The following is a 17,021-nucleotide window of genomic DNA, read 5'->3' on the forward strand; positions in this document are numbered from 1 at the left end:
GGTTGGTTTTGCCTATTGTACACCTGCATTGAATATTGATTATATTGCTATGGTTGGGTTAATTTGACTATGATTGACTCCCTAAGCACCGTTTTCATCATTGTCACTACAGCCAATAATGTAATGTTCTTTGATTTTCCCACCCTTTAGGGTTGATCTGCTTTTTTTATTACGTAGGAGATTTTAATAAAAAGAGAGGGTTCATGGGAGGCGTGATGGCATGTCCAATTCAATATAAACCAGAGCAGTTGCTTTAATTCATATTAATCTTCTCGTGTGGCTAAATTATTTTTTTGTAGGTCTGAAATGAAAAAATCGGAGTTTTCCAAGCCAGATTGTGCAGCGTGATTTGTACTACTGCAGAGTTTATCACGGATAAAAACTGTGAAACTACAAAAAGAATAAATAAAATCGAAAAAAGTGTATATAAATGTATCAAATAATAAAACTTTAAATCTGTTAGATTTGTTTTTGTGAAATGTTTATCTCTCAATTAGTATTGCCATTGCATACTATTTTTTTCTTGAGTTCAATATTTCATTGTGGTTTTTAGATATGTTTTAATGGATTTCTTTCCTTTTCTGTTTGCATTCTGTTTCACTCCCATGGATCAAAACTGTAAATATAACGGCCACTTGAATTCCCTGCACTCGGGCTTCTTGAGGCTTGTGGTTCTACGGTGGAAAGCAGCCTCAAGGGCAGAATTTTCTTTTGGATGGATGAAAAATTACAGTGCTACTGATCCGGCAATGGTTAAAATGACCTTGAAATGGCCACTTCAAAGCCGAATGGAAGACATCACATGAGCCATACGTCCTTTCTTTATTGGTTTATTGAGATTGATACAACAACCGGAATTCATATCATGCTTCAGGGCAGAGTTTAAAAAATAAAAAAATAAATACAGCCCTTCCAACCAGACAATTGCAGAAGTGAACCTAAATGGGAAGTGTTTTCTTTTATTTTAATTTTTTCTCCTTGCACTTTGAGTCGAGGAAGGATATTTATTAGAAGAGATGCACGATTACTGTTTTTTTTCCTACCAATAATGCAATAAATAAAATAAAATGATTTAAAATTAAATGAATAAATAAATAAATAAATGTTCTTTTATTAATAGAAAAAAAATGAACACACTTAAACACAAAAACAAATAAATAATAACAATAATAACATAAAAATATACAATCCTGTTCCCGGAGACCGATATCAATACCCAATATTTTTTAATCCAGCATGTTAGATTAAGAAAAATAAAATACATGCAGAAATCAAATTATTTTATGTGTATCTTTGTTTTTGTTTACAATTACAAAAAAACATAAAAGCTTTGTTAACCATGTCCCCAAAATGTATTGTTGGAGACTAGAGCTTGACTTTGTCAATCAATCAAATATGGCCATAGACTTCTCTCATAGTGGTGCATTTTAAGCAAATGTATGACAGCAACAACTAAATCAGGACAATTCAATTAAGTACACTACACTGAGTGATTTTAAAACAGAAAAGCAACACAATGGTTGGTGATTTAGACATTTGTTTACGGTCTTAGTCCGGCAGCTGTCAATTTTAAACTTATAAAAAAACACTGTCATAGGACCAAGACTAACATTATTAAATCTGGTTTTGCCACAACAATTAATTGATACAGTTACAAACTGGTACCGCATGTAGTAGCATTTTATTGAAATTATGCATGTTCAATTTTATATGCTTTATTTTCTGGTATATAAAGCGTACTGGATTTCGAGGGACTTTTAAACATTGGCATTTTGTCTTTGTAGGTGCGCCTTATAATCCAGGGAGTACAATCCTTTAACGGTTTAAATTCAGGTGCCTGTACAATTAGTCCTGTGCCGTCTTACTGATTATGGCCGAACGCTCCAATGCCTTGCCAACATTATGAAGCGGCACACAGGAGAAACAACCAAGATGCGCTACTACTTCTATAGAAATTCAAAATATAGTATAATGAGGAACATACAGTAAATGCTGAGAATCTTTCAGTGACGTGCAGTGAGGTTCGTTTCTGGTGAAGCACAGTTGTGTGTACAAATAAATGAACCTACATCTTATTAATCATATAATAGGCAGAGCAAAAAAGCAATATATAAACACTTTAATTGTTTTAATTAATTCTACGTGCTGCTCCTTTTGGATAAAAACATCAATAGATATGCAATCTTCCACAAAGACATTTTTCATCCGGTTGACTTGACTTGCTGTTGGCTTGCTAATAATATCACAAATTCAATTGTTTGAGGCTAACGTGTGCGCCAAATCAGAATCCTTGGTTTCACCATTGAACCCTAGTATGGGGCAAGAAAATTATGTGCCTTACTGTAATTATTTTTACTTACTTTTATTGCAGGTACGCAGCACAGTAATACGTTACATTGTAATAATAACATTAGTTGTAATAATACTTTTTATAATATAAAGTGAAAATTCAGTAATTTTGAAAAAAATTTTAAAGTCAACTAGGAATAATCTTTAACATTGGATAAATCCAACCATCTTATATTATTTTAATTTCATATTCTCTACCTGCCGCCGTCAGGGAAACTGCTGCAGTCTCTCAGAGCAAGAACCAGCAGGCTTAAGAACAGCTTCCTTCATCATGCTGTCAGGACTCGGAACGCTCTCCCTTGACAATAAAGTTGAAAGTGAAATTTAAGTTGAAGTTGATGACAGGTGAGGCCGAGACTCTCCAGCCTCGCCCCGACTGCACTTCAACTGAATCTTCCTAACAAATAGTCCCGGCTGATTAAAAAGTACAATGCAGCCGTCAAGTACTAAGGGTTATGTCAGGTCTTTATTTTCTATTAAACCTGTAACTGTGACGTCATATCTGTTTAATAATTATCGCCCTGATAATTAGCGTGCATACACTTATTATGTGCAAAATAACATTTACCTTGGCTTTGTTAATGGTGCAGTGCAGAGCATTGTTTTCCTGGTCGTATAGCAAGCTGAAGTCCAGTGTTCCCAACGTAGCTGCAAGAATAAAAAAGAAAAATCTGTCATTTCGACAAACAATTGATGTTCCCATTTCGTCTTATTCAAAGACGGAAACAAAAGTCTGGTTGTTTTTTTGAAGCTTGGCGGAGTGTACCATGTTCTTGTCATGATTTATAAAATGTTTAAAATTCCGTGGTTGCTACAAGATCTGATCCGCCTTTTACCACAAGAGGGCCAATTTAAAAAAACAAAAAATGTTTGCTTTTATGGCGGTATCCATGTTTCATATGCGGAGCAAATATGGCGGCCGAAACAACAACAGCAAACGACCCTAGTCAATATTCCTGATAGCATAGCCGTATCATTTTTTCTGTATAATGCAAACTTATCTCAAAAGTCAGTAGATAAGGGTCTCAATTATTATGTGCAGAGTTATATTCATGGCATCAAGTTGTCCAAAGACGTTAATAACCTTGCAAGTGTGGATGCAAAATGTTGGCAATCTATAATTCAGAAGCCCCGTACCAACTACATTCAGATTTGTAAGCTCCTACGGACTCTTACTGCACACAGACCTTCATGAGTTTTAGATATGTCAGCTCACTCTTATTTGGTGACCCATATAATGTCATAAAAGAAGCAAAGTTTTCTTTAGGCTGTCTTTGCAGTTAACTTTATGAGTTCATAACCTATGACAGAACGCACCCACCCATCCATCCATTTTCTGTATCGCTTTAACCGTAGTATGGTCGCGGGGGTGCTAAAGCCCATCCCAGCTATCTTCGGGCAGTGGGCAGGAGACACCCTGAACCGGTTGCCAGCCAGTTGCGGGGCACACAGAGACAGACAATTCATTCGCTCATTCCCACCTAGGGACAATTTGGGCAGGCCAATTAACCTGAAATGCATGTTTCTGGAATGTGGGAGGAAACCAGGGTGCCCGGGGATAACATGCAAACTCCACTCAAGGCTGGTAGCTGGTTTTGAACCCATGAAGAATGAAACCCATTCCGGAAATGTTTAAGGCGTGTCCGGGTTTCTATTTCATGGTAATACACCAAATTAACATGGCAGGGAGGAGCTTTACGTGATGCTGTGAGGCTGATAGGGTGTATTATAAGGAATTTGTTGAAATTGTAACTGATTTTTTGTAACTGTGAGTGTTGGCGTTAAAACACGGGTTGGCTGTAGAGGTATTCATTTTGATGGTTGATTTTACATATATTAACAGTAATGAGTCGGCTCATTTACAAGACTTTATATGAAAAGGAATCAGCCATTCAATCATAGGCGATGTAAACGTGGGTTCAAGCCCATTCTCTGACAGCGAACTTAAGTTGTAAGTGATCCACATTACAAGTGCCCCAGACACATTTTTAAGCCATTTTGATACGAAACGCTGTAAAAGCGTGTCAATCACATGTGCATTGTTTGTATTACTAAGATGCCCGACCTAAATCGGCAGCCACGGGCTGTCGTCTGCCTGAAGTTCTGATTGGCTGAACACAAGCGCTGTCGGATGTATGAATACTGCTTCCAGCATTCTTAAAATAATAATTGATACAGATGCTACATATTGGTACTAATACCACATAAGATTTTTTTTCTGCAAAAGGACAGTGTGTATTATACGACTACTGCATGTCGCTGTATGGTGAAGTATAACCAAAAACAAGTGCTACAAAACACAAGAAGGAATACACCACTTTACTTTTTATTTTAATATCCAGCCATTTTAAGGGTTTTAGGTACCCGTAGCAGCAAGATGGACAATTATGTCAGTCCCTTTGGGTGAGGTTCGTGTAATGAAAAAAAAGAGTATTTTTTTTTATCAGTATTTGAAAAAAATGCATGTTTATATAATATTTCATCTATATTTTCTTATTGATCAAAGAAAAAAACTATTCTACCACTAGGAGCGCTAAATAATACACATCGTCTTTTTAATGTTGAATATGTTAATGGCAATTTACTGAAATTTTTATTCAAGGTTTTGTGATGTCAATCGTCCGATACTTGGATTAAATACTATCGTCATTACCAATACCTTAAAAAAAGGCTGATTTCGTCAAGATACTTGGTATCATTTTTGCCTATTGCTAGTTTCTTTACACAAGGATTTTTGATTATTCAACCAAAAATCGACACGTTAAAAGAATAGAAAAATTAGTCATTTGTTGAAGTCCGAGTTTGTTTGTTTTTTTCCCCTTTTTAAAAAAAAACTCTACTTGGTTGATCCTTAATTCATTTAAGACCTATGATGAAAGAAGTAATGTAATGCCAGGCTGAGATGAAGTGCATCATTTATTGGGGTCACCAATGTGGTGCTCCAGACCAGCTCGCAGACACAAAGTAGCTCATCAGAGAGGGGTCATTGTGATTTTCTGAAAAATTTGATTTCTAACTGTCATGATGTTTTATTGGTTGACTGAGCCTATTCAAAACCTACTTCTAATAATTACGTTCTGGTAATTCAACTCACCATGAAAAAAAACGGTCTCTCTCTATTCAAATTCGTACTGCTACTCCCAACTGTTTTGGGTCAACATTGCGCTCACATCCTGTGGTGATCCACAGATAGGCCAAAAAGGGGTTTCAAGCTTGAATGTAAAAAAATTGGGATTATACTTTGAATATATAGATTTATAAGGTAGTGCTTGGAGACTGGCCTTAGTTGTATGTGCATCAGAACTATCATACACTCTGTAATGCTAATTATTAAATCCTGTCAGTTTCCTTTTTAACTCTAGTACTAACAGCCGTCATCGCCAAAAAGTTTGTTATTCAACAAAAATATGAAATCCATAAGTGATGCAATGTGTATTGTACAATGTGATAGGATCTAGTATTAGTATTGTTAATGCCTTTTAATGCTGAGGTTCACCTCGTCTCTGAACAGCTGTAAGACACATGCAAAGAAAAACAACGGCGACCAGATAGTGGAGGTAAAGCATCAGAGTCAGATCAGAAGTCTTAACCTCATACTGGTAACCATGGAAACAGTTACTATTTGTAGGAGAGCGAACATCTACCCCCCAAAAATGGCATGAAAATTGATGGGCGCCACCAGGCTTTACTTGCCCAAGTCGACTCTAGCCGTTTAGGATACCTGAATCATAAATAACAGTAATAGCATTGTAACAACATAGTAAAAGTCAGGTCAAACCATGTTTATTTGTATAGCCCTGAATCAAAAGAGGTCTCAAAGGGCTGTACAGACTATAGGACACAATCCCCTGATCTAAAAACTACATGAGGGAAAGGAAAAACTCATGAGGAAATGAAGAAACCTAAGAAGATGGCCGCACATGAGGTAATCCCCCTTCCAGGATGAACAGGCTGCAATGGACGATGCAAAGGCATCAGCAGACAATTCAGAAACATCATCAACATGAAATATAGGTAATAACAGAATGTGCGGTTGACAGCTTCCTGAGGCTAACATAATTCATAAGCCATTGAATATAAATGTATTTTAAACTTAGATTTTAAACAGTTCCACTAAGGTTGCCAATTGAATCTCCGAGGGCAGAGCATTCCACAGCAACTGGACCCAAATGGAGAATGCTCTCGAACCTGCAGATTTCTTCTTGGCCCTTGGAATCACTATTAGACAAGTATTTTTTGAGCGAAGGTTCCGGGCAGGATCACAGGAGGAAATGAAAACTGAAAGATATGAGGGAGTAAGCCCATGCATAATTTTGCATAATATCAACAGAACCTTAAAATCACGTCTTAAACTGACAGGGAGCCAGTTCAGGTCGGCCGAAATTCTAAAATTGCGGTAATGTGATCAAACTTTCTTGTCTTAGTTAAAAGCCTCGCCGCAGCATTTTGTGCCTAAAAACATAAGTCATTCTTTTAGATATGCTTTTCAAACTAGTAGCCCTTTGCGCTTATCAGTAACAAAAGAGTAGTTCTTTGCCTCAAAAAGGTTGGTGATCCCTGTTTTAATGGGTACTGGTCAAAGTTTTGCTAGTTAAATGCCTCCTTTTATTGAAAGAGGCACATTTATGGGTAAATTACAACATAAGAAAGGGAAGGGGTGTATTTCGATGCGTCAAATGCGTTCAACACGCAGGTTGCACCTCCTCAGCAACCTTTTCCTGATTGAAGTTGGCAGTTTGACCCGCGGGCTAAAAGTCAGCTGACAGAGGGCTTCTGCTTAGTTAGCTTTCCCTCTAGATGTCTTCTCAGATTTTTTTAAATACAAATCCTGCTGGACCCTTAAACGTCTAATTAGCTGCTCATTTTCTCCCACGTCTGTTTACAGACCTAATGTGTCTTTTTTGTCACATTCCACGCCTCATAAATAACAAAGTTAAAACATTCCACCCAAGCAAACACAGGAAAACCTTCTTTAGTCTTGTAATACAGGTTTTCATTGGAATCAACTGCGTTTTGATATTTGTCACTTTGAAGTTCAGGGCCCTCAGTCTCGTTTGGGATAAAACTTTTTCTTTAGACGCTTCGAAGAAAAAAAAACAAGAATCTTTTATTGTCTAGTAAGACAGTACTTTCTAAGGATCAACTGTGTCTTGATATTTCACTTTCAAGGGCCTTCAGTCTCCTTTCGCATAAAACGTTGTTAAACATTCCTTAGAAGTAACAGAAGGATTTTTTTTGTCTGTTAAGTCGGATCTATTTAGGAAATAAATTTGTCTTGTATTTATCTGTGCATCATTTGTTATTGCAACATCTATTGCAGCCTGGTCATCCTGGAAGGGGGATTACCTCATGTGCAGTCCCTTCTCAAGGTCTCTTCATTGTACTCATGTTGAGGTTTTTGAGTTTTTCATTGCCCTCATGTAGGTTTTAGATCAGGGGATGGTGTAATAATAGTCTGTGATTTTCAAAGATCTGTGGTGTGTGCAGCCCTTTGAGTGTCACGGTGGCCATGACGACCAGTATGCCACGCCCCGAACTCAAGCTGAAGCAGATCAGCTGATTGCTGTTCTGCTTTTTAAGGCTGGATTTTGGGTTTGGCGGGTGCTGGTTCATTACTCTTATACACAATCCCGGTCTGTTATGCTTGTCCTGTTTTAGTCTGTTATGCCTTGTCATGTTTTAGTCTGTTATGCCTTGTCCTGTTGAGTTCGTGCCGGAGGAACTCTGTATTGTTCTGTTTTGCCTCGGAGTATTGGGCGACTTTTATTTTATTAAATAAAACCTATGGATCGTCAACGCATTTGAGTTCTCCCTTCATGCCTCCTGCCTCCGTTCTGGTCCGGTCACCTTCCACGCCACCACGTCTCGTGACAGAATGAACCAGCCAACAAATAGAACTCAGCGAACGATCCCAGCGCGACTTGGGGAGAGCTGGAGAGCGCAGTTCGGCAGGCGCCTACTGAGTTGGCCTTCCCTGCCCGTTCGAACCACGGCCCCGCCCGTCGTGGCCCTTGCTGTGCCTCGAATGGGGTCCCGGGAAGAATTGACGCCTGCCTGTTCAACTCTCATGCCTGCCTGCCCGACTCCCGTGCCGATTGCCTGCTATTCCGTCTCCCCTGCGTGCCAGCCCGACTCCGACTCTGCTGCCCGTCGGGCCGACTCCGACTCTGCTGCCCGTCGGGCCGACTCCGACTCCGCTGCCCGTCGGGCCGACTCCGACTCCGCTGCCTGCCAGTCCGACTCCGCTCCTCCTGTTTTGTCTGTTCTGATTTTGACTCTCTCATGTCTTGTCTGTTCTGATTTTGACTCTCTTATGTCTTGTCTGTTCTGATTTTGACTCTCTTATGTCTTGTCTGTTCTGATTTTGACTCTCTTATGTCTTGTCTGTTCTGATTTTGACTCTCTCATGTCTTGTCTGTTTTGATTTTGACCCTCTCATGTCTTGCCTGTTCTGATTCCGCCTGTCCTGTCTGAATCGCCACTCTGAACCCGAACCCCCTGAGTCTGACTCTTCTGAACCCGAACCCCCAGAGGCTGACTCTTCTGAACCCGAACCCCCAGAGTCTGACTCTTCTGAACCCGAACCCCCAGAGTCTGACTCTTCTGAACCCGAACCCCCAGAGTCTGACTCTTCTGAACCCGAACCCCCAGAGTCTGACTCTTCTGAACCCGAACCCCCAGAGTCTGACTCTTCTGAACCCGAACCCCCAGAGTCTGACTCTTCTGAACCCGAACCCCCAGAGTCTGACTCTTCTGATCCCGAACCCCCAGAGTCTGACTCTTCTGATCCCGAACCCCCAGAGTCTGACTCTTCTGATCCCGAACCCCCAGAGTCTGACTCTTCTGAACCCGAACCCCCAGAGTCTGACTCTTCTGAACCCGAACCCCCAGAGTCTGACTCTTCTGAACCCGAACCCCCAGAGTCTGACTCTTCTGAACCCGAACCCCCAGAGTCTGACTCTTCTGAACCCGAACCCCCAGAGTCTGACTCTTCTGAACCCGAACCCCCAGAGTCTGACTCTTCTGAACCCGAACCCCCAGAGTCTGACTCTTCTGAACCCGAACCCCCAGAGTCTGACTCTTCTGATCCCGAACCCCCAGAGTCTGACTCTTCTGATCCCGAACCCCCAGAGTCTGACTCTTCTGATCCCGAACCCCCAGAGTCTGACTCTTCTGAACCCGAACCCCCAGAGTCTGACTCTTCTGAACCCGAACCCCCAGAGTGCGACTCTTCTGAACCCGAACCCCCAGAGTGCGACTCTTCTGAACCCGAACCCCCAGAGTGCGACTCTTCTGCATCGGCCTGACCTGAGTGCGACTCTTCTGCATCGGCCTGACCTGAGTGCGACTCTTCTGCATCGGCCTGACCTGAGTGCGACTCTTCTGCATCGGCCTGACCTGAGTGCGACTCTTCTGCATCGGCCTGACCTGAGTGCGACTCTTCTGTAGAGGCCTGTCCTGAGTGCGACTCTTCTGTAGAGGCCTGTCCTGAGTGCGACTCTTCTGTAGAGGCCTGTCCTGAGTGCGACTCTTCTGTAGAGGCCTGTCCTGAGTGCGACTCTTCTGTAGAGGCCTGTCCTGAGTGCGACTCTTCTGTAGAGGCCTGTCCTGAGTGCGACTCTTCTGTAGAGGCCTGTCCTGTTTATCTGTCCTGATTTTGCCTGTCCTGTTTATCTGTCCTGATTTTGCCTGTCCTGTTTATCTGTCCTGTTCTCGTCGGTTCTGCCTGTCTGTCATCCCCTGTCCAGTTGGCCACCAGACCCCCCCTGCCGAGCGCCGATTCCGATCCGCCCGACGCAGATGGCGCCTGCCTCTCCCCGTTCCTGCGTGTTCGGAGGAGGGAGCAGGGTTGCCCCAATCGCGATCGTCAACATTCCGGGGCGCGAGGTAGTAATTTTTTCTTTTTTGGGACCTCGGGAGCTGTCCCTTAAGAGGGGGGCTCTGTCACGGTGGCCATGACGACCAGTATGCCACGCCCCGAACTCAAGCTGAAGCAGATCAGCTGATTGCTGTTCTGCTTTTTAAGGCTGGATTTTGGGTTTGGCGGGTGCTGGTTCATTACTCTTATACACAATCCCGGTCTGTTATGCTTGTCCTGTTTTAGTCTGTTATGCCTTGTCATGTTTTAGTCTGTTATGCCTTGTCCTGTTGAGTTCGTGCCGGAGGAACTCTGTATTGTTCTGTTTTGCCTCGGAGTATTGGGCGACTTTTATTTTATTAAATAAAACCTATGGATCGTCAACGCATTTGAGTTCTCCCTTCATGCCTCCTGCCTCCGTTCTGGTCCGGTCACCTTCCACGCCACCACGTCTCGTGACATTGAGACTCTTTGTGATTAAGGGCTATACAAATAAACATGACTTGACTTGACATTTGTCACCCTAAAGGTGGTGGCCCTAAGTCTCCTTTAGGATAAGAATAGAATAGAATAGAATAGAATAGAATAGAAATAGAATAGAATATATCTTTATTATCATTGTTACAAAATGGGTTGAACATATTGTGACAATGAAATTGGCACTCCAGTTATACATTTTGACTGTAAAGATGTAAGATTAAAAAAAAACATAAAAAGATAAAAAGAATTTGGATAAAAATGAACACAAACTATTTACACAAGAAAGTGTGGGCATGTAAAAGCAGAAGAGATTTATATTGGGTGTTTACTTCCGGGGGATCGTAGTAGTGCAGGGATCGTAGTAGTGCATGTGTTTAAAAATGCTAAGAAGTAAAAACAGGAGGATTTATTGTGCTGCCTGTAAGTCGGGTCTTCTATAGAAACAAATGTGTCTCGACATTTGTTACTTAACAACCTGCTGCCCCTTTGGGATTACATGTGCTTGAAAAATGTGATAATAAAATTAATACTGTTTTCCTTTTATTTTTTTTTATGTTCGGGCTGATGTTTTGCTCATGTGTTGGTATGTCTTAAAGATCAAATGTGTCTCCATATTTGTCACTTTCAAAATCTGGCCTTAAGTCTCCTTTCGTTTAAAACTTGTTTAAAAAATATTGTCTGGTAAGTCGGGTCTTTTTTAGAAATAAATTTATAAAAGCCGCAGTCTCCCCTGTAATAAAATGTATTTCAAAACTGTTAAAAAAGTCATGTTTGTTGTTATTTTTTTTATATCTCTAATAAGATATTTTCCTCACATGCTGGAGGTCTTCTCATGGATTATGCGTGTCTTGATATTTGTTTATTTTCAAGGTCAGAGCTCCTTTTGGATAAATTGTGTTTAAAATTTTTAAGAAGTAGTTGTTTTGTTTGATAATTCAGGTCTTATTTAGAAAGAAATGTGTCTTGACATTTGTTACTTAACAGGTGTGGCCCCAAGTTTCTTCTGGGATGTGTTTCAAAACAGGCAAAAAGTAATGTTTTCTTTTTAAATTTTATTTTATGTCCACCCTGATACTTTGTTCATGTGCTGGCAGGTCTTCTTAAGGATCAACTGTGTTTTAGTATTTGTCACTTCCAAGGTTAGATTGTCATGGTCGCCTTGGCGACCGGTCTGCCCCGCCCCCTGGGCACCAGCTGAAGCAGTTCAACTAATCGAGTGTCTGCTATTTAAGGCTGGATTGTGGGCTTTGCGGGTGCTGGCTCATTATATATACACATTCCCCGGTCTGCTATGCCTTGTCCTGTTGAGTTCGTGCCGGAGGAACTCTGTACCGTTCTGTTCTGAGTGTAAGAATGTTTTTGTTTGTCTTGTCCCTGAGTTTTGGACAACTTTTATTTTGTTAAATAAAACTTATGGATCGTCACGCAATTGAGTTCTCCCTTCCTGCCTCCGTTCTGGTCCAGTCACCCCTTCCACTCCACCCCGTCTCGTGACATAGATAAAGCGTGCTTAATATTTGGTGAGAAGTAAAGACAGCATGATTTTGTTTTATTTTTATATCTGGTGAACCCATAAATCAGGGGTCATGGACCTTTTGGACCCAAATAGCCATTATAACAAAATATTGTGTTTTTGGGGGGGAAAAGCCACACCATATATCTTATGACAAAATTCAACAAAACCACCAAACCCGCTCTCTAGACAAAAGGCAATTTTAAAGTGCATTTTATTTCACTGTGTGGCGTTGGATTAATTGATAGAATTACAGTGGGACCTCGGTTATCGCGGTTAATGGGGACCAAAACCACCAAAGCCGCCCCTTCCTTTTTTAAATTTTTTTTATTCTATTATTATTTTTTAGACCTGCGAAGCTCTAAACCCGCGAACGTGGAACCACGAAGTAGCGCCGCCCCTTCAAAAATGCTTAATTATAATTATTTTTTAAATTATTTTATTTTATTATTTTTATTTTTTAGGCCCGCGAAGCTCTGAACCCGCGAAAGTCGAACCGCAAAGTAGCTATAATGTAATACTAGTAATGCCAGCGCCTGTTTCTTATATCAACAATTATAACACTTTAAACTTGTCTCCCTCCTGCAGGTACTTAAAATAGCTGGGGCTCATTTTGACCTGCATTTTTTTTTCGTAAATAATGGTTTCAATACAAGGTGCAAAAAAACTATAAACGATAAGTTTGCTGATGTGTTTCCCTTCAGCACAGTGGGCTCGTGTGAGAGAGAGAAGAGTGTGCTGAGTGCATAGCTCCGCCCACCCCCGCCGCTCACCCAATCAAATTGGTTTGTGTGCTTGGCTGGTGTTTTGGAGGGTTTACAGTTTGTTCTGTGGCTTTTTATCATAAAGTGTCTCAACAGCGATCATGTATAGCCTAATGAGCTTCCATATAAAGGATTCCTTAGCGGCATAGGGCCAAAACGGGGTCTGAACCATTCTCTATTCTAGTGTCGCTTCAGCTTGGCACGAAATAAGTTCAGCTCTGCACAAATCAAAATTGGAACAACACAGGATTAACTTGCTTGAGAAAGATTTTATGTTCAAACAATATGTACTTATGAAACGGGCCAGATCTGGCTTGGGAACAATAGGTTAGCGAGCCCTGCCATAAATGCTTAATTTACATGCTGACGCACTTCTAGGCGGTGACCCTCCCTCTCCTCTAAAATAAAACATGTTTTTCCACCTTTAAGAAGCGATATTGGGCCTACTTCAGTGGGCTCCATGCGGTCTGAAGAAACAAGTGGCATAGTGTTAATTTGCTTGTCTGTGCCAGGCTCCGATGAGCAATTTTCATGCATGCTCTGCAGGCGCAGCCCATTGTTTCCTTCTCATTAGAGAATAATGTCTAATCCCGGTAAATAAAACAGAGATGTTTGTTTTGCTTCTTGCAGAAGAAATCCTTTCTGCCAGTAGGCAAAAGTAAGTTGTTTTAGTAGCAGAGAGACATGCCGAATTGACACAACAATCCAGAATTGACCTAGACAGGGGGTTTATTTGGAGAGGCCAAACAGAAAGAAGCGTCTGCAATTGACACAAGTGCTTCCTTCACCATCACAGAGTGGGAAATTATTCACACATTTGCATAGTGATCATGAATTAATTGTGGTACCAGTCAGTCCTATTTTCCTTCTTTTCCTCCTGATAGAGAATAGGTATTTTAGGGGGATGCTATGTTGGAAATTTTCATTTTAGTTTATTTTAAACTTTGAAGGTGAAAGATTTGACACAATGACTGCAATATTAAAACAAATAAAACATCCGTATGCTCTACTTATTAAAAAATTAATTAATATCACATCATTTAAAAAAACATAAAAATAATTGGTAAAATAGAATAAGAATGAACAAAACAAATTACAAAGTATTCAAAGTGATTAAAGCGCGCCGTGTTTTTTGTTCGTTGGGGTACCCGTCCAGCAAGATGGTCGACAATTATTTAAGCTCGCTCTAGGTGAGACCTGTGTTATGTAAAATAAATGAAAATATCTTAACCCCCGAGTTTTTTTTTCTCAAATACAACTTTCCTACATATTTGCTTATTATTTAAAAAATACACCTTCTTGTATTTTTGCTTATCATTCAAATCAATGTTGTTTTTCTAGTCAATAAGGGTATTTTTTTACCACTAGTAGGCGTTAAATGAGGCACAATGTCCCTTTAAACATAATTTATCTTTTCCTGACTTGACTATTTCTTAAGATTACCTTAAAAATATACAAATAAAACTTGATGAGCAAAAGCATTTACTAGCCCAACAAGACTGAAGTACATTTTGCTTATTGCTTATTTACATATTAAAGTAATTTCATAAAAAGTACTTTTTAAAAAAACTGCTGTGGGCAGTCTGGTGCCAAGCATCTTGAAGTACACGCACGGTGTATCTTAAAAAGAGGGGTCAAAGACCTTTACCACTGGCTTAATTGATAGAGCATATGATTAAAGTCTTGGCAATTCCCGTAAATTCCGTACTATAAGGCGCTACTTTTTTCCCAAACTTTCAACCCTGCGGCTTATTCAGTAATACGGCCAATTTATGTAATTTTTCTAACGGCCGCCAGCGGCGCTCGAGTACGAAAGGTAAGATTTAGACTGGAATTTCTTAGTTTGTGCACAAATTAAATTAGCGTGGACATATCCTTACCATGGGCAGCACGGCGGCGCAGTGGTTAGCGCTTGTGCGGCACAGTTCATGTCATGGGAACCTGTCGTGGGTTCAAATCCAGCTCCAGACTTCCTGTGCGGAGTTTGTACAGTATGTTCTCCCCGTGCTTGCGTGGGTTTCCTCCGGGCACTCCGGTTTCCTCCCACGTTCCAAAAACATGCATTTCAGGTGAATTGGCCGGTCCAAATTGTCCATAGGTGTGAATGAGCGAATGAGTTGTCTGTCCCTGTGTGCCCTGCGATTGGCTGGCAACCAGTTCAGGGTGTCCCCTGCCCACTGCCCGGAGATGGCTGGGATGGGCTCCAGCCCCCGCCGCGACCCTAATGAGGATAAGCGGTACGGCTGATGAGATGAGATGAGATATCCTTACCATGCAAATTGCAAAAAGAAAGGCACATGACGCAACTTTCAAGTTAAACACAATCGAGCAGTCCGATATAGAAGGAAACAGAGCTACCATACGTAAACTTTACTTTGCGAGCGTGATACTAGCGTGTTTTTTAATAAGGGAGCGTGGGACGACGTCTATGTGACACAGTATCTTTCCCATACTGAAGGAAGATGACTTTGATGAGGTCAGGTATAAGGGGGAAGATGAGGACGGCATACCGTGCTTACTACAAGCACATTATCAATTCTTAACAGAGCTGTTTGCAGTGTTGCGAGCGTGTCGCTAGTAGCGTTTTGCTACCCTTCACAGGCACGGTTTGGGATGAACGTTATAATATTATTATTAAAGCTTTGAAAACTCTGTCGGTGTACAGTCTTTCTTTGTAAATATGTGTAACCATGTATAATATGTATTTGCAACTGTATATTTTTGTAATGTATTTATTTGAGAAACTTATTCTGATATGTTTTGTGCGAGCAAATGAGAAAGAAGGGGCGGGGCAAACGCGGGCTGACAGGAAGTGGAGTAAAGGTGAGACGTGTTTGTGGACGCGGCCGACAATAGTGGATATATATTTTTCCCACTCTTACCTTTGGAAATGTACACTTTTTTCCTTGGATTACTTTCAACGGGAACCCGGACTCTGCAGGTCTGCTTTAAATCTTAAGTACCTGTATCATTTTCGGCTTATTTTGACGGCTGTGTTTTTTGGACTGTATCGGGTATGGGTTAATATCTATTGACACTAACAAAGATGTTATATAATGAAATTGTGAATATGCTTGATTGCTAATAAGATTTTCGAGAAGGTTTGTTCAAACCTCACTTTGTGTTGGCTGTTAAAAACGTAATATTGGAATATAATATTGTGAATGTGCTTAATTGCTGTTGAGATTGTCATGATTGTTTTCTGTTTTTAGTGTCAATAAATTTGTTCAAACCACAGACCAAAAATAATCGACTTTGGCCTGGACGGATCTATTGACACTAACAAAGATGTTATATAATGAAATTGTGAATATGCTTAATTGCTATTAAGATTTTCGAGAAGGGTTGTTCAAACCTCACATTGTGACATTGTGCTTGCTGTTAAAAAAGTCATATTGAAATATAATATTGTGAATGTGCTTAATTGCTGTTGAGATTGTCATGATTGTTTTTTCTGTTATTAGTGTCAATAAATTTGTTCAAACCAAAAACCAAAAAAAAATATCGTGTTTGTATTGCGGTATTTCAATGTGGGCGCATGTGGCTAATATACAGGTGCGGCTTGTGTATGTACAAATCGGTTTTCCTCCCGAAATGTGGTGGGTGCGGCTTATAATCAGGTGTGCTCTATAGTCCGGAATTTACTTACCCGCATATACAATTTTATTCAGTCAAACAAAGCTGCAATTTTATTGCAACATGGAAACTAGTTTGTTTACAGGTATGTGTAATTAGTATGTTATACTGTACGATAAACTTCAATGATATTTTCATACTTTTTAAAACCCAACCCTGTTATAGGGCCGAAATTGTATTAGAACTGAAGCGAGTTTTATCAGCAATTCCTTGCTGAGTTGTTCTCAACTCATTTTCAAGTTTTTAGGAATTCAAAGTGATTGACTCACATTGCCAAACAAAGTAACCTGACAGCCAAAGTCAAGCCAAGGATGAAACGGATGCCGCGGGAGATGAGGGGGGATATGGAACAAAATAGTTCATAAATTTCTCACATCTTTATTACCACATAACTTCATTTGGCACGCGAAATCTGAAGCTT

At 40.4% G+C, this 17,021-nt stretch overlaps 1 protein-coding gene across 4 annotated transcripts in view; it reads right to left on the minus strand.

Annotated features, from left to right (window-relative positions):
- The window catches only part of doc2b (double C2-like domains, beta), a 140,664-nt gene that overhangs the window by 59,284 nt on the left and 64,359 nt on the right, over positions 1 to 17,021 (minus strand). For all 4 annotated transcript variants that reach the window (XM_088320542.1, XM_088320543.1, XM_088320544.1 and 1 more), the window contains one exon: positions 2,918 to 2,997. In XM_088320542.1, the coding sequence (XP_088176668.1) occupies positions 2,918 to 2,997 (80 nt within the window). The remainder of the gene's footprint in view (positions 1 to 2,917; positions 2,998 to 17,021) is intronic.

Source organism: Urocampus carinirostris, chromosome 17 (assembly GCF_059441175.1).
Source record: "Urocampus carinirostris isolate Australia breed hairy pipefish chromosome 17, RoL_Ucar_1.0, whole genome shotgun sequence".
Taxonomy (NCBI): domain Eukaryota; kingdom Metazoa; phylum Chordata; class Actinopteri; order Syngnathiformes; family Syngnathidae; genus Urocampus; species Urocampus carinirostris.